Here is a 24,676-nt window from a genome sequence, read left to right on the forward strand (position 1 = left end):
TATACATGAATGAACACCAGAATGTATGTTGAAAGACATAACAGCAAAACAGCACAACTTACTGAAATGTACCATGTCTCATGTAATCGTTCAATCAATGTTTAACCGCAGAAAGACATCAGTAAAAAAGCTTGTAAACAATGTCACGTTTTTATGACAGTTTAAATGTTTATATGGAAATATAATTATTTCATTAAATATAAAAACTGCCTTGTGTGCAATTTAAATGTTTGTATAAAATGGTTGATTTAAAAATAAACAGCAGTTGAATTAGTAGTTTGGACTCTTTTGGTAATTTGAACCTTTAGGCCTAATATTAATGTACAAACTGAACGTGTTCCCTGTATAGCTTACTGCTTTAGTTGAGAGAGATTTTTTTTTTTTTTTTTTTTTTTTTAAACTGACCATGCAACATGACCACTTTTTCCCATGCAATGAATGTCAATGGGGTCCAAAACAATTTGGACACCAGTGATTTTTAAGTGTTAAAAGGAAAAACACACAGTGAGACAGTTTTTCTTCCACAGAAAAAAGAACAGTCATTCAGGATTGGAATGGCACGAGGGTGAAAAAATAATGACAGAATTGTCATTTTTGGTGCACTGTCTCTTTAAGCATGGGTGGGATGCTTACAGATACACAAATGCCATATGGTTGTTTGGGACAGTTAACCCATCAAGTGTGTGATCCACATGCTATTTGCAGAGAGGTTCAAAGTTCAGCTCTTACAGCACCATCATGACTTGCTATATAACAAAATGCTGTATTTTGTGACTTTTTTACCTCCCAGATGCTTCCACTGAAGCACGACACACTTGACGTGACACTAAAGGGAAGTGAATGCAACGTGAAAGCACAGGGAAGTTCAGCTGCCGCTTTGTTATTGTTTTAAAACACTTAAAATGCAGCGATAGCTGTGACTTTATTTCCTTCTACAGCCTAGTACAGAACAGTGCAAACGAACACTTTGCAAAGAGGAAGACGTCCCTTCTAACACCAGCCCTAACATTAATGCATCTATCTCAATCACATTCTGACTGTCAGAGCAGCCCACAACCACTGATAAAGACTTGAACTATTCTAGTACACCAACTGGTCGAACGATAGACTTCAGCTGAGATTATTAATTGCTCAAACAGACAGGCTGCCTGATCCCTAAAAATGTGCAGCTGAGGAAATCAAACAGCCAAAGTATTTAAATAATGCCTTCATTAGCTGTGCTGTGTGGCAAAGAGGAGGAAATAGCACAGGAATGAAAGAAATGCTAATAGGCCGACAGAGAACGGGGCAAACATGTGAAACCACTTGATTTACTGGTTAAAAGAAACAGATGCTATGTTGAGATAAGATAACATTGATGAAACCAAAATATTACCCAGTTTCCATCTATTAGAAGCAGTTTGTCCTTCTATGGTCAGAAAACATGCAGTGTGGTTTCATATATTTTAAAGGGGTCATGTAATTTTATTTATTTATTTCAAAAGGGACAGTGTATATCAATCGACATTCATACCCAAATTAACCTAAAGGCTAGTTTTCATTGATACCAGGCCTAAAAACTAGATACTACTAAAAACTAGGCCTAAATACTTGTAATGCATGTAATATTTATTTTTTTTCTTCTAAATTCATTATTTATTGACTATTTTATTGGTATAAACAATATTGGCGGCCATATTGGCATTGGCTGATAAATGTTTTATATTTTTATGTTATCGTTGTCTGTCAGATAAGAAATTTAGGTTAATATATTAGAAGAGTTTTAAAACTTAAGATATCTTTAATTGGTTCAAACAAGCTACAAAAGGTAAAATACTTTTGGGGGGTAAAACAAATCACCTTTTGTAAAAAGAAAAGCTGCTTTCTTGCAGTTTTTGTTTTCTACAGTTATGATTTCAAAATAAAAGCAGTTTTTATTTTGTTACAGTTTTAAAACACTATATACGTTTGATACACTGTAAAAAACAAATGTGATTGTAATGGTAAAATATTGTAAAAACGCAATGGAAAATAGGTTATAAATAGGTTTACAGTAAGTTCCCGTACCAGACATTTTATGTAATTTTCACATTTTATGTAATTTTCACAGTAAAATGCTATGGATTTTTACAATTTTTAGACGTAAAAAACAACAAATCAATGTATAATTTACAGTCAAAAACTGTAAACTGATATTCCCACAATTTCCTGTGTGACACTCCACATTTGAAAGTATATTGTTTAAATAATCATGTTTCTTAAAGGTACAATTTGTGATATTTTTTTCCGCTAGAGGTCACTAGAAGCCTATTCAAAACAAAGGCGTAGTTTGATGACGTAAAGTTTTAGAGTGGAAACTTGGGACATGTGGTCTCCATATCAATGGACGGTGCAAAAGAATAGGGATTGGAGTCTGGAAGAACTCATGTTCGTGGATGCGATTATTAACGTTACTGTAGTATGAAGCAGAGCAGGACCGAGTGTTGCGGGAGCTGAACGAGGAGCTGGAGCGATTGATCAACACACGCCTCACGAGCAGCGGGACTTTTATTATGACACAGTCGCCGGCGCCGCTTCCGCTTTTCCGGTCATGAGTTTACGGGAGCTGTCCTTGTCGACAGAACCAGCGGCAGATGGTAAACAGTAATTATGTTCCATAAATAATTAACACAATCCACCATAAAACGTGCAAGAAGTAAATAAGGAACTGCTTGAAGCGAGCTAGTGGTTTGCTGGACGCTAGACACTACTTCCGCATTTGTCCACGGCACTGTTGTCATGTGGTTTCTACGTCAGTAAAGGCGGTAACAAAGGTAACTGACGTCATTGACAGGCGACTGCACTGCCCCGTGTCACTGTTTAGAATGAGAATTTTCTCATGATTTACAAGTAGTTGAAAACATTAGAGATATTGTTAGTAATCAGCTGAACAAAATATATAACACTAGCCTAGTGGTTTTTGGATATTTTACTGCAAAAATTTTACAAACTGTACCTTTAATAGTTTTTGTTTTGAGTTATGTACATTAGGCTTTTATGTTACATCTTCTGTTGTTCAATGAACGTTTATTCCATTATGTAAGTGTTACGGGTTACCGTGATGGTGTTTTGCGTTTGCGTGAATGACTTTGTGCACCTTCTTTATATTAGTATATACTTCAGCTCGTGGAAAAGCTACTTGTGATGAACTCTGATTCTTCATGTGGCTTTCTCTTTTATCACCTGTATTATTATGGTGGTTGTCAGTATGTGTTAAAGGTACAAAATATATTTTATTAGTAGTAGTAGTAGTTTAGTAGTTTAGTAGTTTGTTCTGTAAATGTGTTTACAATTTTTCTGTATTTTTTACAAAATTATTCTGGCAACCACAATTTTGTTTTTACAGTGTATAATTGTGTAGGTAAGCCTTTTGTTTTGTAATATTTACATCAAAATTTAGATTTATCGGCCTGTATATCAGTTATCAGCTTCCAAATATGAAGAATGATCGGTTATCATATTGACCAAAAATTTCATATAGATGAATTCTTCATATTTTAGCATGTCTCTGACCTTTAGAATAAAACAGTCCATTTTGCTCCTTTGTCTTTAAAAGATAAGTTCACTTTAAAATGAAAATGGATTTACTCACCCTCATCCTAGATGTATGTCACTTTCATCTTTCAGATTAATACAATCATAGTCATATTAATAATCACCCTGATGCTCCCAGGCCTTATAATGGCAGTGCACAGAAACCACCTGTTTGATGTTCAAGAAAGTGCATCCATCCATCATAAACGTACTCCACACGGCTCTGGGGGGTTAATAAAGGCCTTCTGAAGCAAATTAATGCATTTGTCTAAGAAAATATCCATATTTAACAAGTTATAAAGTAAAATAACTAGCTTCCGTATTCAACTTACGAAAAAAGCGGAACTGACGTTGCATCAGTTACACTTTCTTCGTAAGTTGAATACAGAAGGCAGTCTGGTGGAAGCTAGTTTACTTTATATAACTTGTTAAATATGGATCTTTTTCTTACACAAATTCATTGCATCACTTCAGAAGGCCTTTATTAACCCCTGGAGCCGTGCGGACTCGTTGGTTCAGTTCAGTGCCATTATAAAGCTTGGATGTGTCAGGATATTTATTAATATAACTCCGATTGTGTTTGTTAGAAAAAAGAAAGTCATATACACCTAGGATGGCTTGAGGGCGAGTAAATCATCTGGTAATTTTCATTTTAAAGTGAACTAATCTTATAAGACTTCTTTGTAAATATCAAATGAGATAAATCACTTGTGTGCTATGGGTTTGCTGTTGAGTTTGATATAGTTTTTAACTACACCATTTTTGAAAAAATAGCCTGACAATCAGTGCTGAAATGCAACTCAAACTGTTAGGATCAGACTGAAATGATCAGGGAACTTGTTAAATACACACTTTAATTGCTCATTTCTACCATCGGGATTCTTCAGAAGGATGTGCAGTGCGAGAAACAGTTCCATGTTCCTACATTTTACTCTTATTGTTATCTATTCTGTTATCAGGAATAAAGCACTGTATGCAAAGAAAGGAACGTTGACGCTGAATGTCTCCAGTCACTGTACTACTGGCAGGTGTTCGTATTGAATTGTCATAATAACAGTCATGAACACCACTACTGTTAAGATGTCATTGTGGAATGACATGGATTGTCAGTTTTTAAGCCACTAACAACAAAGGCTGATAATGCAAATGATAATTTGCTGAATTGTTCATTTGTCTGACGTCAGAATTTTGTGGAAGTTCAAAAGAGTCATTTTTATGATTATATGATTCATTTGTTAAACTAGCAGAGTATTCAATACAATAGTAAAATCTTTTTATCTGAAAAACAAAAGAGTATTTGATGCTTCATATGACAACTTAAAAACATGTAGGCTACTGTTTCTGATCTTTATCCTTTGATATTCTTTCAAGCCACCAGCTGTCAAAGTTTTAGTGCATTCAAAGACTTCGAGTGGTAAACCACATCCACCCTCTGAATGAGTGAGATAACTAACCCATCATAAAGTCATGTGGGGTAGAGAGACAACCAGCTCTAATTCAAACTAAGACAGAAAGATAATCTCTTAATCTGGTGGACCTGCCTGCACTTGCGAAGTGCATATTAATATCAATCTATGTGCATTATTACTAATAATATTACAAGTTTTCTGCACATTGTGTACATGCATGCATGCATACATTCATCCATTACATGACATCAACACATAAAACCAACATTACAGGCTACTAAATGCTTATAAATGGCTGATATCTTGCGAAAAAGCAGCAGCAGTTATCGATCATGCACGCCTGTCCTGAACATTTCGAGTTAAATACAAGGTAAAAATGCAGTGGATGTCGGTACCTGTGCTGTGTATCGGAGAGGTGCAGAGGCGCGTCTCGTGCTGTAATGTGAACGCGGTGCGCTCGCGCTAGACTCGCAGAGATCTGACTGCTGGTTCCTCTGGTTGACCCAGTCTCAGCGCGCGCCTGACGTCACGGCGACTCTACAGCTCTGCGCCAATCAGATGAAAGAGATCGCTGAATCAGGTAATAGAGGCGGGGTTATGTCTGTCTGACTCGGTGTTCCCAGAATTTGATCTTATAGCAGGCATTATCTGATATCCTTATTCCTTAGAGCTCAGGGTGTACTGCTGATGGGGACATTTGTTTAAGTAAATCCCTCACGCTGTCCCTCGATCTCTCTGGTGATAATATGTTTATCTACATATAAAAATATGCAGGGTGTAATGCATTACTAATTAATTACTGTAATTTAATTACTTTTCAATTGAAAAAGTAAAGCAATGGATTACTTTTAAAAATTCTGTAATTTAGTTACTTATGAATTCATTTCATTAAAGGATTAGTTCACCCAAAAATGAAAAAAAAAAAAAGTCATTTATTACTCACCCTCATGTCGTTTTACACCTTTGTTCATCTTCGGAACACAAATTAAGATATTGTTGATGAAATCCGATGGCTCAGTGAGTCCTGCATTGAGAGCAAAACCATTCAAACTCTCAAGATCCATAAAGGTACTTAAAACATTTTTAAAGCAGTTCATGTGAGTTCAGTGGTTCCATCTTAAAGGAACACTCCACTTTTTTTGAAAATAGGCTCATTTTCCAACTCCCCTAGAGTTAAACAGTTGAGTTTTACCATTTTCGAATCCATTCAGCCGATCTCGGGGTCTGGCGGTACCACTTTTAGCATAGCTTAGCATAGCTCATTGAATCTGATTAGACCATTAGCATCTCCCTCAAAAATGACCAAACTGTTTTGATATTTTTCCTATTTAAAATTTGACTCTTCGGTAGTTACATCGTGTACTAAGACCGATGGAAAATGAAAAGCTGCGATTTTTTAGGCCGATATGGCTAGGAACTATACTATATTCTCATTCTGGCGTAATAATCAAGGAACTTTATTCCTTGTAATATCGTAATATTGTATAATAGCGTAATATCATCGCGCCTGCTGCGCCCATGGTACGGCAGCAAAGTTCCTTGATTATTACGCCTGAATGAGAGTATAGTTCCTAGCCATATCAGCCTAGAAAATCACAACTTTTCATTTTCTGTCGGTCTTAGTACACGATTTAACTACAGAAGAGTCAAGTTTTAAATAGGACAAATATTGCAACTCTTTGGTCATTTTTGAGCAAGATGCTAACGGTCTAATCAGATTCAATGAACTATGCTAAGCTATGCTAAAAGTGGTACCGCCAGAACCGGAGATCAGCTGAATGGATTCGAAAACGGTAAAACTCAACTGTTTAACTCTAGGGGAGTTGGAAAATGAGCTTATTTAAAAAAAAACTGGAGTGTTCATTTAATATTATAAAGCAACAAGAATACTTTTTTTGTGGCAAAAAACAAACTAAAGACTTTTCAACAATATAGTGATGGGCCGATTTCAAAACACTGCTTCGGAGCATTACAAATCGAATCAGTGAATCGGAGCGCCAAAGTCACTTGATTTCAGCAGTTTAGCCGTTTGATAGGAGATCCGAATCACTGATTCAAAACAAAACATTTATAAAGTTCAGAAGCTTCATGAAGCAGTGTTTTGAAATCTGCCCATACCTATAGATATTGTTGAAAAGTAGTTTTTTTTTTTTTTTTTTTTTGGAGCAGAAAAAGTATGCTTGTCCCTTTATAATATTAAGATAGAACCACTGAACTCACATGAACTGCTTTAAAAATGTTTTTAGTACCTTTATGGATCTTGAGAGTTTGAATGGCTTTGCTCTCAATGCAGGCCTCACTGAGCCATCGGATTTCATCAAAAATATCTTAATTTGTGTTCCGAAGATGAACGAAGGTGTAACGACGGTGAGTAATAAATGACATTATTTTCATTTTTGGGTTATCTAACCCTTTAAAAACTATATTTACTATAGAACAAAACAATAGTGGATTTAAAATTAAAATTTTACGTCTTATGTAAAAATGTATGTTTTCATGTAACTTTCTCCCTTTAAATACTTTGGTCAAGAATAAAAATTTATGAAGTTTATATTAGCCTATTTATTTGAAAGAATTAAAAGAGCAGTTTTATGTCTATCCTTGTATTGTTTAACTGGTCAAGGTTGATATGAGATTTTTAATAAGTAATAATTAAGCAATGCAATCATTTTTATAGAGATTAATTAGTACAGTGATGAAGATGTAATTGATAGCTAGAAATCAATTACTTTTTTTAGAGTAGCCTAACATACTAGAATGTAAAAATCTGTGACTTCACAATGACACAGTTTTAAAATTCATTTAATGTTAAAACTGTTCAACCATGGCAAATGGTTTTACATGTCTTCTTCTGATTAAAAACATTACGCCACCTACTGGTAAAAATAAACTAACGTATCCTCCATATAACTTCTAACCTTCATATGTGCATTATGTGGTAGAAAAAAATAAGTATAGTATGAAATGTAATATGCAGATAATTCTTATTTTAAATATTAGTGTACATGTTAAGGATTATGAAATCAAACTTTTATTGTCAACATAATTATCTTCTTATGAAACTCATCCCGTTATTCTCATTTGCCATGTGTCGCTGAGCCTATAGAGGGCGCTGTGCACAAACTGAACACACATTCAACCGGAGCGTGTAGCGTTAATGCGGCCAGTTGCCTGGTGACGCCGAAGCTGTGCCTGTCTGTTTCCTGCGCCCTGTGTCACCCAAAACAAGTTTCAAACAGACAAATCACCGTCGATGCTTTGAGATTAACTCGCTTACTTGTATTTTAACTCCCGCGGAGGGGCTTAAGATCACTCGCTATGTGATACAGACAGCATCTCTGGAAGGAGGATCATGGACAGTTACTTATTCGTTCGAGTTGTGGGGAAGGGGAGCTATGGGGAGGTGAACCTGGTCAGACACAAATCAGACCGTAAACAGGTAGAGTGATGCATGCTGCTGAGTTTGTGCAGACCGCTGCTAATCAGTAACACACTGGTTTATATATTTAACTGCTACACTGAACTAATGCCTTAGTTAATAACAGATTTTGTTGTTGTTTTGCACTCTGATGGGTACACGTTACTGCTGAGAGTTAGCTTATTCCATCAAAATGTGGAATTATTGAATTTGCATATTTTAGGAAAAGCTTAGGTATTTGTAATTATTGTATGATGCATTTAATATTGCTTGTACGTTACACTTATATATAATAACTTATTTTAAGAGGCAAATTATGAGCCTATAGTATTGCTCATACAGAGTGATCATGTCAAAGGTGAATATGTATGATCTGTTAAGCATACAGTTGTGCTGAAAAGTTTACATACTCTTTTCAGATTCTGCAAAATGTTAATTTTTTAAAGAAAATAAGAGGAATCATGCAAAATGTGTTCTTTTTTATTTAGCACTGTCCTGAATAAGATATTTTGCATAAAATATGTTTACATATAATCAAAAAATAGCTGTTTTTATCTTTTGTGATTGTTCTTTATGAGTCTCTTGTTTGTCCCGAGCAGTTAAACTGAGCTCTGTTCTTCAGAAAAATCCTCCAGGTCCTGCTGATTCTTCAGTTTTCCAGCATCTTTTGCATATTTGAACCCTTTCCAGCAGTGACTGAATGATTTTGAGATTCATCTTTTCACACTGAGGACAACTGAGGGACTCAAACACAACTATTAAAAAAGGTTCAAACATTCACTGATGCTCCAGAAGGAAACATGATGCATTAAGACAAATTTGGACATCTTCATCTTGTTCAAATGTTTTCACCCCCAGACTCTTAACGCATCGTGTTGCATCAGTGAATGTTTGAACCTTTTTGGAGATGCTGGAAAACTGAAGAATTTGCAGGACCTGGAGGATTTTTCTGAAGAACAGAGCTCAGTTTAACTGTTCAGGACAAACAAGGGACTCCTGAAGAACCATCACAAAACATAAAAACAGTCGTAGATCAGTATTAAGAATCAAGGGTATGTACATTTTTGAATGGGTCATTTTTATAAATTCAGCTATTTTTTGGCTATGTAAACATCTTTTATGCAAAATATCTTACTCAGTAGTTGACATTCTGGAGTGTAAAATGCTCTAAAATTAATTGAAACTATTTGAACAGCTTTTTTTTCTTTTAAATTAAGTTAGAAACTGAATTCTGTTTAATTATTCATGCTGTTTTTATGATCATTTATTTATTTTACTTTTTTTCATTTGTCAAGCAGGTCCATTTAAAGTCAGCATGAAACAAAAGTTGCAATATTATTTTGTTCCAAGTGACGTATTTCCAAGTGAAATGGCTTCTTGAACAAGAAAAAAAATGTAGGGTGGGGTTTGAGTTTGTCCAACGGGAATTGATTGGGTGGTTGTGGTTTGCTATTGGTGGATCTCATGTGAATGACAGGTTGTCGCTGTAAGAGGGAGGGGAAGTTATTTTGATTAAAGTTTACGAGGGAACATTAATTAATATATACACTCACCTAAAGGATTATTAGGAACACCATAGTAATACTGTGTTTGACCCCTTTCACCTTCAGAACTGCCTTAATTCTACGTGGCATTGATTCAGCAATGTGCTGAAAGCATTCTTTAGAAATGTTGGCCCATATTGATAGGATAGAATCTTGCAGTTGATGGAGATTTGTGGGATGCACATCCAGGGCACAAAGCTCCCGTTCCACCACATCCCAAAGATGCTCTATTGGGTTGAGATCTGGTGACTGTGGGGGCCATTTTAGTACAGTGAACTCATTGTCATGTTCAAGAAACCAATTTGAAATGATTCAAGCTTTGTGACATGGTGCATTATCCTGCTGGAAGTAGCCATCAGAGGATGATCATAAAGGGATGGACATGGTCAGAAACAATGCTCAGGTAGGCCGTGGCATTTAAACGATGCCCAATCGGCACTAAGGGGCCTAAAGTGTGCCAAGAAAACATCCCCCACACCATTACACCACCACCAGTAGCCTGCACAGTGGTAACAAGGCATGATGGATCCATGTTCTCATTCTGTTTACGCCAAATTCTGACTCTACCATCTGAATGTCTCAACAGAAATCGAGACTCATCAGACCAGGCAACATTTTTCCAGTCTTCAACTGTCCAATTTTGGTGAGCTCGTGCAAATTGTAGCCTCTTTTTCCTATTTGTAGTGGAGATGAGTGGTATCCGGTGGGGTCTTCTGCTGTTGTAGCCCATCCGCCTCAAGGTTGTGCGTGTTGTGGCTTCACAAATGCTTTGCTGCATACCTCGGTTGTAACAAGTGGTTATTTCAGTCAAAGTTGGTCTTCTATCAGCTTGAATCAGTCGGCCCATTCTCCTCTGACCTCTAACATCAACAAGGCATTTTTGCCCACAGGACTGCCGCATACTGGATGTTTTTCCCTTTTCACACCATTCTTTGTAAACCCTAGAAATGGTTGTGCGAGAAAATCCCAGTAACTGAGCAGATTGTGAAATACTCAGACCGGCCCGTCTGGCACAAACAACCATGCCACGCTCAAAATTGCTTAAATCACCCTTCTTTCCCATTCTGACATTCAGTTTGGAGTTCGGGAGATTGTCTTGACCAGGACCACACCCCTAAATGCATTGAAGCAACTGCCATGTGATTGGTTGATTAGATAATTGCATTAATGAGACATTGAACAGGTGTTCCTAATAATCCTTTAGGCGAGTGTATATATTCTTCATGAATAAATAATTTATAATAAGTACTGAAATATTCCATAAACAATAAGAATTGTCCATTTTGATTTCATGGTGATTTTAAAAATACTGAAAAATATATTAAAATTGTGGAAAATCTTAAAAGAAATAGTTACCTGCACTTAAAACATACACTTTTATTTATAAATTTTTCTACATTTTAAACTTGATATTGAACAAAATAAAAATAATGGAAATTTTTTGGCAGTATGTGATCAAGAAGCTGAACCTGAGAACATCCTCCAGACGTGAACGACGAGCCGCGGAGCAGGAAGCGCAGCTCCTCTCTCGGCTCAAGCATCCCAACATTGTCACATACCGGGAATCATGGGAAGGTGAGGACTGTCAGCTGTACATCGTGATGGGTTTCTGTGAAGGAGGAGATCTGTACCACAGACTCAAACAGCAGAAGGGAGAACTGCTGCCCGAGAGACAGGTGGTGGAGTGGTTTGTTCAAATAGCCATGGCCCTTCAGGTTAGTCAATATCCATCAGTCCGTCCATTTGCCCTTTCCGAGTTTTCAGTTGAATAATAAAGCTGTTGCTTTTTTCTTGATCTGTAGTATTTACATGAGAAGCACATTCTGCATCGTGATCTGAAAACGCAGAATATTTTCTTGACCAAAACCAATATAATCAAAGTGGGTGATCTGGGCATCGCACGGGTCTTGGAGAATCAGAACGATATGGCCAGCACTCTGATCGGCACACCTTACTACATGAGTCCAGAACTGTTCTCCAACAAACCGTACAACTACAAGGTACTGCATGGACACAACTCACAATGACAGTTAGTTCAGCACTGGATTCAGTCTATGTCAAATTTTGCTAAATAGTTGAAGGTCACAAAACCTGTCAACATGTCCTAAAGTCAAAAGAAGAAAAAATTTAGCACATAGTGACAATTAAGCAAGAAATTTAAAATACTTACTATTGATCAAAAGTTACAGTAAAGACTTTTACATGGTTAAAAAAAAAAAAATGAAAAGATGTGTGTGTGTGTGTGTGTATATATATATATATATATATATATATAAATACACACACACATCTTTTCATTGTAGAATCCTGAAAAAAAGTATCACGATTTCCACAAAACAAAAAGAAAAGAAAAAAAAAAACAGTACAACTGTTTTAAACATTGATAGGTATAAGAAATGTTTCTTGAGCACTTAATCAGCATATTAGAATAATTTCTGAAGGATCATGTGGCAAAAATTCAACTTTGATCAGAGGAATAAATTATATAGAAATAGAAAACAGAACATATTTTAAAATTGTAATAATACTTCACAATATTACAGTTTTCACTGTATTTTTGATCAAATAAATGCTGCCTTGGTGAGCATAAGAAACTTTTTTTTGTTAAAAGCATTAAAAAACCTAACTGACCCCACATTTTTGAACTTATGTGCTATGTTTTTATATAAAATATTATTTGAAATGTAACAGGCTACATAATGTTAGTATTGTTATTCTGCCTTAACATTGTAAAATATATTTGTTTAAAGTAATAACAATTTAATGATGAATAATTGGAATGAAAAAAAAAAAGAAAGTAAACTATCAAACATAAAATGATTTCTTAAATTTTAAGACAGAAATCTAAATAGTCCTAAAGTAGACTTCTTTTTTTAATTTCCCCCTTTTAATTTTGGAGTTTTTTCACCAAATGATGTTTAAGATCATTATTCATGTTTGTTCATTCACTCATGTTTGTGTGTTTGCAGTCGGACATATGGGCTCTGGGATGTTGCGTGTATGAGATGGCAACTCTAAAACATGCCTTCAACGCAAAAGACATGAACTCTCTTGTCTATCGGATCGTAGAAGGGAAGGTAGAAGATTATATTCATCATCTGTTTCACTGTTGAACTGTAAATATTTGCATTCATTAGCTCTAAAGAGCTGTCCATTCATACCAGTACTCATTTCATCCTTCCTCATATTATATTAACAGTATTATTAATTATTATTATTTAATATTCAGCTGCCCCAGATGCCGAGTAAGTACGACCCCCAGCTGGGAGAACTGATAAAGCGGATGCTGTGTAAGAAACCAGAGGACAGGCCAGACGTCAAACACATCCTCCGACAGCCGTACATCAAACATCAGATCTCCATGTTCCTGGAGGCCACAAAAGAGTATGTGCACTCATTCCTACCTTTCCAATAAAATAAAAAAAAAAAAAACTGATAACTGAGGATTCCCCTTAAGTCCCCTTGTTTTGTACACTTATCCTGTAGCAGTTCACTCTTTGTCCTTTATTATGTTTCAGATATGTTTACAACATCAGAGTATATCGATATAAACAATATTGTCCCATTTACACTGTATTCATTTACCACACATGTACAAAATTTTTCAGTCCGTGTCTTTCGGGTCGGTACGCCATGTGTACCAAAGGAATACAGTGTTATTTTAATCGCTGCATGTGCGGAACGTAATTATAAGTGTACCGTTAAACCCCTAGTTTAAATGATCTGTCCTGTTACTGATCTACCAGGAAAACTGCCAAATCACGGAAAAATGCAGTGAACAGCAAATCGAGTGCCGGATCAGATGGCTCAACCAAACCAAATCATGAAGTTCAGCCACAGTGTTTTAACTCTGAGTCAAAGACCAGAAGAAAAAAGGTAGGATTGAAATGGGAATGCTAGAAAATCAGCTGCCAAGTTGCTGATTTTATGCCCATGTGTGTGGACATGATCTCAGTTCATCTGTTTTGTTTTCCACATTTCATAGGTTGAAGAAAATCACTTGAACAGACAAAAACTCTGCAATGGTGATGTGGAAAATGTGGTTCCTAACCCACAATTGCCCCCCAAATCTCCTAGTCGGGACATTCTTAACTCAACAGGACAATCTATAGCCACTATTAGCAATATAGACATTGAAATCCAATCCCAGAAACAAAGAAAAGCCAAACCGCCACAGCCAAAACCCAGCAGCCTTCACAACCACAAGCCGCCATCTGTGAGCAAGAAGAGAGAGAAAGATGAGAAAGAAGATCCCAGTCCTCCTCAGACACACCCTCTGAAACAAGAGTTTGGTGTCAGCAGGACGGAGGATAAGATGTCAGCAAATGGACTGATATCAGAAAGCTCAAACGCACCCAAACCTGCGGATCGAACCAATAATAAGGCTCTTGATGCGAGTATGGATCTTAAAGATGACACTATGAAGCTCCTGCAGGAGGCAGGGGTGGAGGACATCCCGTATGACCCCACTGAACAACATCACAATGCTGAGAGAAAGTTGCAGAGCCAAAGAACTTCAGCTGCTGTTGATGATAATCACAGCAATGCTTGTGTCCTGAAGGATGTTCCTACTGGAAGTTCAACTGAGGAGAGTGAGGTACGTTACTGTGATGGAGCCAGTCAAAGCTTCTGATAGGTTTAAACCATAACTCTCTTAAAGTCCCTGTTGCATTGATGGATTTGAATATGTTTTATGATCTGCGCTAACAAGAAAGATTTACAATGAGAAAGATTCATAAGTTGACCAAAAAATGAAAATTCTGTCATCATTCACCGACACTCGTGTCGTTCCAAACCTGTATGACTTTCTTTCTTGTGTGGAACGTAAAAGGAGATATTTTGAGAAATTTCTCATTGTTTTTTGTCCATACAATGGAAGTTTGGTTACTAACATTCTTTGAAATGTCATCTTTTGTGCTCCACATAAGAAAGAAAATCATACAGGTTTGGAACAACATCAGACTGAGTAAAAGATGAAAGAATTTTTAGTTTTCAAGAACTATTTATTTAATGTTTATTTATTTGATTGATTGATTGATTGATTGATTGATTGATTGATTGATTGATTGATTGATTCTAAAGACAATGTATTTTTTTTGTCTTTTACATTGCAGGGAAGTTTAGACTCCACAGAAAAACTACTCAAGCCTGTGCCTGTAATTATAATGGTAAAACGCCATTCTGTTCTTTTTCTTTCTTTCTTTCTTTCTTTCTTTCTTTCTTTCTTTCTTTCTTTCTTTCTTTCTTTCTTTCTTTCTTTCTTTCTTTCTTTCTTTCTTTCTTTCTTTAAAAAAAATTATTTAAATGTATTAATACAAAATTATATTGTAAAATGTATACTTTAAATAAATGTATATTGTTATATAATTATGTTTATATTATTATTAATAATAATACAGATATTTACTTAATCCTTTAAAAACTAATAGTAAAACTCAGGTGTTTTTATTGCTTTTGTTTTTCAGATTGGTGATTCAAATACAATTACTTTTTGTGCAAATCATTAATTAATTAATTATTGTTGTTGCTAAATATTAAAAACATTTTGATATTGTTATTATAAATATTTATTTAATCCTTTAAATAATATTTAAATATTACTTGTAATGACATTTAGGAGCCATGCAATTCAGAGTCCACAGCACTCTCAGATCAAAGCAGACCAGTTCTTCTTCCTTCTTCCTCTTCCTCCGAACCATCCATGTCACGTCAGTGCAGGCAGAGGAAGAAGGACAAGTCTCTAGATGACCAGAACAGTCATCAAGTGAGTAGTTTGGGCATTGTAAATCTTGTATTATTACAACTTAATGATTAATTAATATCAAAGAATTAACACAAGCCAGAATTAATTCACACACTCCTCATATTATTACTGTCGTCTGTCGCTGATCTTACTCACTAAACGTTTGTATGTTTAGGTCAAAGCAGTGCCCAGACCTCTGCCGCCTCTTCCTGAAGATGTGCTATCAATAAACAGTGCACAGAAAGGCCAGAGTAACTCAGAGACGAACAGACCTTCCAATCTCTCGTCCAAGAACGCTCCAGAACAGCAGGTGAAACATTGAGACTGTATAGACTGTATCAAACTGCTGTATACAGTATATCCCTATAAAGAATGCATGTGCACGTGCAGTAATCTGATATTTCCCATGGCATCATGTTTCTTTTAAACAGTTTGTTTGAAGCTTTGTGTCAGTAAAGTTTCATCTGTGGGTTTGTTGTTAATAGAAATCACTGTACTTACAGAATCGCCCACTGTCTGCCAGGGAAAGGAGAAGACTGAAGCAATTACAGGAGAACTCTAGACAACAAGGTTTGTGAATATATTTGAATGTCATTAATTTGCCTTTAAAATGTTGTGAATGGAATAGAATGTGTGAATGGAAAGTGGAAATGTTAATGCAAAAAATAAACCAAAACAGGATCTGAATACTCTTTTTGGGTCAGGAACTAGGGCTGGGATAATAAATCAATGCATCGCGATTCATGGATCGATACTGAGATTTTCTAAATGCAACACGATTTTCTCTCGAATGGATTCTGAGCTTAGTTTTTAACAGCAGATGGCGCTCTAGGTGAGTTTTTAACCTTGCATAAAGAAAAGTGCTGAAGAGTGCTCATGCGTTCATCTGAGTCTGAGAATGTACTTGCACCTCAGAATGCTTTTATGATGTGAGATTAATGTAAACATCCCACTGCAAACACCCTTGTAATTCACTTTGACCTTTTTGAACTTTATGAATGATTATTTTATACAATGTTCAAGTGATGTGTCGTGTGTAAAGAATTGTAAGCAAGCAGAGTACGGCTCTTTCTAAATCTGCTGTTGAAAACCAAGCTCAGAATCGATTTGAGAGAGAATCATGATGGGCTCGGACAATCTCAAAAAAATCCCAGAATCATTTCTCGATTCACGATGCATCGTTTTCTTGTCCCAGCCCTAACAGGAACAATGACTATGTTCACATTTTCAGACAATGGTCCATAATTCTGTTTAAGGCTTTAAATGCTTTATAGCTTTAGGGTTATTATTGTTGACTAAAATTATTTAAAAAAAAATTTAAACAAAGCTGAAATTTTTTGGGTTACACATTACAAGTAACTTGAGTTACATAATCAGATTACTTTTTCAAGTAACTAGTAAAGTAACTCATTTTTTTTTTTTTCAATTTACAGAAAAATATCTATTTTACATTTTCAAATAAGTAACGCATGTTACTTTTTCACATTTATTGACTGACAGCTCTACTGTCCCCATGTTCAGAGAAATAAAGTGCAGAGGTGTTGTGTGCGCTGTGTGAGCATGATAGTTATTGTAGTTCTAGACTGAATGTGAACATGCATTTACTCATCTCACTTGCACAAAAACATTCAGTAATCCTCAAAATGAATAAAAACTGTGAAATGCAATCTCAGAATTTTATACAAATCTGTAATAATTAAAGGGTTTGTTCACCCAAAAATGAAAATTCTGTCATTTATTATTTACCCTCATGCCATTCCACACCCGTAAAACCTTTGTTAATCTTCAGAACACAAATTAAGATATTTTTGTTGAAATCCGATGGCTCCGTGAGGCCTCCATAGGGAACAATGACATTTCCTCTCTCAGGATCCATAAAGGTACTAAAAACATATTTAAATAAGTTCATGTGAGTACAGTGGTTCAATATTAATATTATAAAGCGACAAGAATATTCTTGGAGCGCCAAAAAAACCAAAATAACGACTTATATAGTGATGGCCGATTTCAAAACACTGCTTCATGAAGCTTTGGAGCACAAATGAATCAGTGTATCGAATCATGATTCAGATCGCGTGTCAAATTGCCAACGGCTGAAGTCACATGACTTTGGCACTCTGAACAGCAGATTCAACACACTGATTCATTTATGCTCCAAATCTTCATGAAGCAGTGTTTTGAAATCGGCCATCACTAAATAAGTCGTTATTTTGGGGTTTTTTGGCGCTCCAAAAATATTCTCGATGCTTTATAATATTAATATTGAACCACTTAACTCACATGAACTGATTTAAATATGTTTTTAGTACCTTTATGGATCTTGAGAGAGGAAATGTCATTGCTCCCTATGGAGGCATGAGGGTAAGTAATAAATGACAAAATTTTCATTTTTGGATGAACTAACCCTTTAACTATATTAAATGACACAAATATACTTTATGTATTTAATCTCACTTTATTAACCAGTGTCTTTGCTGCTGACCTACAATGATCTAATTCAACCATACAAGCAAAAATTACTCTAGATTAGATTCAGAAATAAGAGTGTTGAACCTCCTCCTCCTGTATTCTATTCTTCTTTAATCTAGAATGGCACAGCTGAAAGAGCTGCGACCTCTACTGTATGCATTTATATATGCATTTCAGTTTTGGTGTGAAAGGTAATGTAACGCAAAAGTAATGTAACATTACTTTTCATCAAAAGTAACTAAGTAAAGCAGTTACTTTTTTAGGGAGTAACACAATATTGTAATGCATTTCTTTTAAAAGTAACTTTCCCCAACACTGGTTAAATGTTGAAGCACTAATATACTAACTGGAAATGAAGCTAAAACTGAAATATAAATAAATTTAACCTAAATAGTAATATAAAAAATAATAAAATGACAAAGGCACACAAATTACTAAAATGAAAATATAAAATATAAAAGCTCATTCAAATTAATATTAAAACTATTAGTATATAAATACTAAAATAACACTGCACCGCTATTTGAATATAGACATGACCATGTTCTGACTACTATCAGAATATTATTTTATATATAAACACAATCAATATGTATGCTAGATTCTTTTTCAGTTTAGGACAGTTTAGGACCCTTGAAACCAGATATGTTGAATAAAGACCCGGAGTCAAAGTTTAAAATAATTAATAAATTGAAGAAAAATTTAATGAAGAATAGTTTGCAGTTTCATTAGCAGAAGCCAGCTTCAAGTCTCACAAGGAGTTCGTAGGCCGCTCTCCATACATTCACATTTCCATAACAATTATACTCTAACAGAGTCAACTAACTACATCATTACTTCAGGTTGGATGATTCTGATTGGCTAAGAAAATTAGACAAGATTAGAAATTTTCCACACATGGACAGATAGTCAGAAGCATATCTCCATTTGTCAGGATGCTGACGAGGTGACCCTGGATTTAGGTACCGGATGTCCTTTTGGACTCATGACATGGCATCTGCTGGTCTCAAGCAGAGTGCCAGTTGTCCACCAGTACAAAGGACTTGCACAGAACACTTAGCGCACATACACAGATACACATAATCACAGCTTCTCCAAGGCTTAGGTTGATCTGAGCTCTGCTCTGAGCAGGAAACTTTCCCCAAAACATACTGATAACATGTTCTTTTCTCTCAGGGAGAGATACAGAGGAAAATAGATGGTTTAACATACATTGAAGAAGTCATTCAAATCATTTAACAGAAAGATATATGTTGATTAATAACTTAAAAGATATATATTGAAGCAGCAGTGGATTCCAGAATCCATCCCTTCAGTTCACTGTTTAGTCCATTTTAAAGGGGGTCTGACTTTCATTCTGTTTAAAGAGGCCTTGAGAGCGATAACACCCTTAAGAACAGTTTTGGCGGATCAAAGAGAGACGTTTCTGCATGTGTCCATTAGAATGCATGAGGGGCTGTAGAGCCGCCCACTATGATCAAAGCCCACAGGTGCTGCATACATGAATTCAGATGAAAGGAGATTTTGTACAGTTTCACTGAATATGATTCCTTGGTTTCTTTTCTTTGAAGCAGTGTCCGCTGTCAAAAGGGCACCTTGTGATGTCCCCTCATTAGACAGTAAGGAGACAGACCAGATAGACTGCCCAAGACCTGTCAGCACGACTTTTGAAACAAAAAAGGTACGTCTAATTCTTACTCGCTGACTCAGAACGGCATACACTTCATACTTGCAGTATTAGACTGTTTAGACAGAATCTGAGTTTTAGGCATAGTTCACCTAAAAATGAAAATCCTGTCATTTTTTTTTAGATTTTTTTTGTCCATACAATGGGCCCCAGAGTTTAGTTCTCAACATTCTTTCAATTATATTTTATATTATTATCTCAGACATTACATTTAAGAAACACATACAGGTTTGGAACCACATGAGGGTGAGTAAATGATGACAAAAGTATCCTTTTTGGGTGAACTGTCCCTTTAAATACACCATTAAATCAAACCAGTTTCATGCCTACTTGAAACAAATACTCTGACATCTTCTCAGTGTTATGTAACATCACCTTAGAATGCAAGATCTCAGCTTTTTGGTCAAAAGGGATCTTACCTGAACTGTTTTGGTTCTCTTTGTGTATTAGGAGAGGAAGTCCTCATGGAGACAGTCTGACGAAGACGAGTGTAGTTCCTCCACCAGCTCCACTGAGCGTTCAGAGGGGGACTACAGAGAACGGTAAGACCTCGCACTAATTTGCACACTAATGAGACATAACTGGCCATATATATGTATGTTAAAAAATTATGAATAATGTCAGAATTGGGTCATATTCTGATTAAGTATGCGTCACATGTAGCTGGCATATGTTCTTCGCATTGTTTACTGCCAAAAACAGTGACCAAAGGCCCAAATGTTTTTTTTTTTAACAGAAAGTGTGAGAACAATGAGATGCAAGACTTGGTTCAAATGATGACACAGACATTACACATGGATGCCAGAGATGCATCATTTGAGCCAGATGGGCTAAGATGCCACTCCACTCCACTGCCTGAGTTCAAACTAAACAGGAAGTATAGGGACACACTGATGCTTCATGGGAAATCCAGAGAGGGACAGGGAGATTTCCAAATCAGTGGCTTCCCATTAGGTAACTCGCCTGACAATGTTTTTTTTAGTAACATTCACCATCAATATAAATCTGCAAATTCCTTTACAACAGAAAATTGCAAATGATCAACATATTTAGAACAAATGTGAATTGAGTAATTCTGCATTTTAAATACACTAGTCTGGTGACAGAATCCGTCATTATATTCCTAATTGTCTGCATTTAGATGACAGCACGGGTCCAGCAAAGGTCAGGAGAGTGATCGAGCACTTGCGTACAGATGTGGTTAAAGGACTCGGCGTGAAGCTGTTGGACCGAGTCCTGGACATCATGCAGGAAGAGGATGAAGCTAAGAGAGAGGCAAGTCAGCTAAAATCCATGTGCTAGAGCAGACTGGTGACTCACTGTACACTAGAAATACATTACAATTAATAGGCCATTGATAATGATGTTTACAAACAAATCATGATTCATCGTTAACTTTTGTTGTTTTGTAAAATGTATGATACAATGCAGGAACAAGTAAAATCACACATACACAAATATGACATATTCTGGGGGGCCTTATAAATGTGTTAAAATTACATTTGATACATTTTAAATATATTTAATATTTATAAATGTGCATTACAGCTCAAGTTGCAAGGTTCCTCTGCATAAAAAGGCAGATTTGAGGTTAAAGGGTTAGTTCATCCAAAAATGAAAATTGTCCTTAATTACTCACCTTCATGTCATTCAAGACCTTCGTTCATCTTCAGAACAAAAAATTTTTATGAAGCGACGAGAATACTTTGTGCACAAAAAAATAACTATATTCAACAATATCTTCTCTTCTGTGTCATTCTCCTACGCTATTTACTTTCAGCGCTTCTGTGTTTAAGTCAGAACGCCGGATCAGTATTGGCCGACGCTGTTCACGTGAGCAGCACGACGCATGCTGTGATGCTGACGCAGGAGCCGGCCAATAAAGACTCTGGACGTGGAACCTGGAAGCACTGAACGTAAACAGCATAGAAGAATGACACAGAAGAGAAGATATTGTTAAATATAGTTATTTTTGTTTAATTTTTGCACACAAAAAGTATTCTTGTTACTTCATAACATTAAGGTTGAACTACTGCAGTCACATTGACTGTTTTGTCAGACAGCTCTCGGATGTCATCAAAAATACACTATATTGCCAAAAGTTTTGGGACGCCTGCCTTTACGTGAACATAAACTTTAATGACATCCCATTCTTAATCCGTAGGGTTTAATATGGAGTTGGCCCACCCTTTGCAGCTATAACAGCCTCAACTCTTCTGGGAAGGCTTTCCACAAGGTTTAGGAGTGTGTTTATGGGAATTTTTGACCATTCTTCTAGAAGTGTATTTGTGAGTTCAGGCACTGATGTTGGATGAGAAGGTCTGGCTCTCAGTCTACGCTCTAATTCATCCCAAAGGTGTTCTGTCGGGTTGAGGTCAGGCGCAATCAAGTTCCTCCACACCAAACTCGCTCATCCATGTCTTTATGGACCTTTCTTTGTGCACTGGTGTGCAGTCATGTTGGAACAGGAAGGGGCCATCCCCAAACTGTTCCCACAAAGTTGGGAGCATGAAATTGTCCAAAATGTCTTGGTATGCTGAAGCATTAAGAGTTCCTTTCACTGGAACTAAGGGTTCAAGCCCAACCCCTGAAAAACAACCCCACACCATAACCCCCCCTTCACCAAACTTTACACTTGGCACAATGCAGTCAGGCAAGTACCGTTTTCCTGACAACCACCAAACCCAGACTCGTCCATCAGATTGCCAGACAGAGAAGCGTGATTCGTCACTCCAGAGATCACTTCTCCTCTGCTCTAGAGTCCAGTGGCGACGTGCTTTACACCAATGCATCTGACGCTTTGCATTGCACTTGATGTAAGGCTTGTATGCAGCTGCTCGGCCATGGAAACCCATTCCATGAAGCTCTCTACACACTGTTCTTGAGCTAATCTGAAGGCCACACGAAGTTTTGAGGTCTGTATCTATTGACTCTGCAGAAAGTTGGCAACTTCTGCGTACTGTGAGCCTCAGCATGCGCTGACCCCGCTCTGTGATTTTACGTGGCCTACCACTTCATGGCTGAGTTGCTGTTGTTCCCAATTGCTTCCACTTTGTTATGATACCACTAACAGTTGACCGTGGAATATTTAGTAGTGAGGAAATTTCACAAATGGACTTATTGCACAGGTGGCAACCTATCACGGTACCACGCTTGACTTCACTGAACTCCTGAGAGCGAACCATTCTTTCACAAATGTTTGTAGAAGCAGTCTGCATGCTTAGGTGCTTGATTTTATACACCTGTGGCCATAGAAGTGATTGGAACACCTGAAATCGGTTATTTGGAGGGGTGTCCCAATACTTTTGGCAATATACCCTGCATTCTATTCGGAAGGGCTCATCCCTATGCCCTAATCCCTTCAAAGGGTTTACCCTCCGGAGTGAGAGCTTCGAAGGGATGAAGGGTGTAGGAATCAAAAAAACTATTTTTTTGAAACGCACTTCAGATTCATTTTAACGAGACAATCAAAGAGGCGCTTTTGTCTTTTTCCCCCTGGTTTACCTCTTTGTATTAATACGCATTCATTTACTGTAGTAACATTATAAGCTACTGCCAGTGTTTTACTTTAAATATAATGTATATTGTGTCTATGTATTTAAACTTTTGAATGGACTGATAAAGGGAGCTGTAAAGAATTTTTGTTGAAGTACAATGTCATTTTGACCATAATAAAGTACCAAATCTAACTCGTATAAATATTGCAGTATAGAAGAATACTATACATGCATTCATAGGTAAACTCCTAACCTCCTGTACCCATTCTGTGACGTCAAACAACTTCCCTGTGCAAAGGATCATGGGGGCCCAAAGTGTCCATCAGTTGTACCCTTCGAAATCCTTCATTTCGAAGGGCCCTTTGAAGTGGTCAGTTTTGAGCACTTCGGTTTGGAACAACCCTTCAATATGGCGGCCATGATTGTTTTCACTCCGAAGTGCCCTTCGGAGGATGATATATCCCATTTGGAACGCACTGATAGTGTATCTTAATTTGTGTTCTGAAGATGAATGAAGGTGTGGAACAACATGAGGATGATTACTTAATGACATAAATTTAATTTTTGGGTGAACTAACCCTTTAAGAACAAAACTATGTGTGTATGCACAGGTTGTGAATTAGACAAATGTCTTCTGTGCATATAAATCTAAATAATCCATGCAATTATTAGTGCATGAGACCCATCGATTTTAGAGTAGCACTACAGTTACCTTTATTTTCCTGTTTATCTCTGTAAAGCTGCTTTGAAACAATCTATATTGTATAAAGGTGACTTGACTGAAGGAGATGTATTTAAATATACTGTGAAAACAAATGAATGAATGAAGCATTTTTAGAAAACAACATTCAAAAGATTTTTATTCTGTTTTTCTATCCAGCATTTACTGCAGGATCAAATGGGGGAGGAAAAATACAAGCAGTATGCAGTGAAAGTGCGACAGCTGAAGTTTTTTGAGGACGTTGCATTCAAAGATTGAGCCAGATGCCTTGTGAAACACTGTTATACCGTTACTGCTGGTAGGCAGTAGACTGATTTGTGCTCTTTACAGAAAAACAGGAAGCCTCCTATCAATCACTGTTACTTTTTTAATGCTTTTGTAAATGTATAGTGATAGTACTGAGTTTAACACTAGATATGCAATAAAGCTATGTTATTATGCACATTCAAATTTCACAAAAGCATTATTTTCTATTGGAAATGTGAACTTGTGCTATGTGGATAGCAAAATTGAATTAAATTGCAAGACGTTGAAAATAGTTCAATAGTTTTCCTATTTTCATGACTGTATATTTATATTATGTAAATCAATAAGAAATGATTTATAATAAATTACATTTTCAGGAATGCTGTGCTT

The 24,676-nt window shown here is 36.4% G+C and overlaps 2 protein-coding genes across 3 annotated transcripts in view; one reads left to right on the forward strand and one right to left on the reverse strand.

The window, feature by feature from the left end:
• The window catches only part of camk1b (calcium/calmodulin-dependent protein kinase Ib), a 68,165-nt gene extending 62,714 nt beyond the window's left edge, over positions 1-5,451 (reverse strand). The window contains exon 1 of the mRNA XM_067388602.1: positions 5,357-5,451. The gene's annotated coding sequence lies outside the window, so the exon portion shown is untranslated. The remainder of the gene's footprint in view (positions 1-5,356) is intronic.
• A 2,696-nt stretch (positions 5,452-8,147) lies between these two features.
• nek4 (NIMA-related kinase 4) lies at positions 8,148-24,338 on the forward strand. 2 transcript variants are annotated; one of them, XM_067388603.1, is made up of 16 exons: positions 8,148-8,400; positions 11,372-11,638; positions 11,726-11,923; positions 12,893-13,000; positions 13,153-13,307; positions 13,670-13,799; positions 13,909-14,520; positions 15,038-15,091; positions 15,541-15,687; positions 15,842-15,976; positions 16,170-16,236; positions 19,707-19,816; positions 20,273-20,364; positions 20,559-20,776; positions 20,964-21,097; positions 24,200-24,338. In XM_067388603.1, the coding sequence occupies exons 1-16, from the start codon at positions 8,314-8,316 to the stop codon at positions 24,296-24,298; spliced, it is 2,613 nt and encodes an 870-aa protein (XP_067244704.1). In that variant the 5' UTR covers positions 8,148-8,313; the 3' UTR covers positions 24,299-24,338. The 2 variants fall into 2 exon arrangements, with proteins under 2 accessions (XP_067244704.1, XP_067244705.1); XM_067388604.1 differs by having other exon boundaries at positions 19,710-19,816.
• The last annotated feature ends 338 nt before the right edge of the window (positions 24,339-24,676 follow it).

Source organism: Chanodichthys erythropterus, chromosome 6 (genome assembly GCF_024489055.1).
Source record: "Chanodichthys erythropterus isolate Z2021 chromosome 6, ASM2448905v1, whole genome shotgun sequence".
NCBI classification, from domain to species: domain Eukaryota; kingdom Metazoa; phylum Chordata; class Actinopteri; order Cypriniformes; family Xenocyprididae; genus Chanodichthys; species Chanodichthys erythropterus.

Bases quoted from the DNA above. Each gene is read 5' to 3' on its own strand.
- nek4 (XM_067388603.1), top strand. From the start codon at position 8,314: ATGGACAGTTACTTATTCGTTCGAGTTGTGGGGAAGGGGAGCTATGGG. The intron at 14,521-15,037 runs GTACGTTACTGT...TTTACATTGCAG, and splicing joins GTTCAACTGAGGAGAGTGAG to GGAAGTTTAGACTCCACAGA. The intron at 21,098-24,199 runs GCAAGTCAGCTA...TTTTCTATCCAG, and splicing joins AGGATGAAGCTAAGAGAGAG to CATTTACTGCAGGATCAAAT.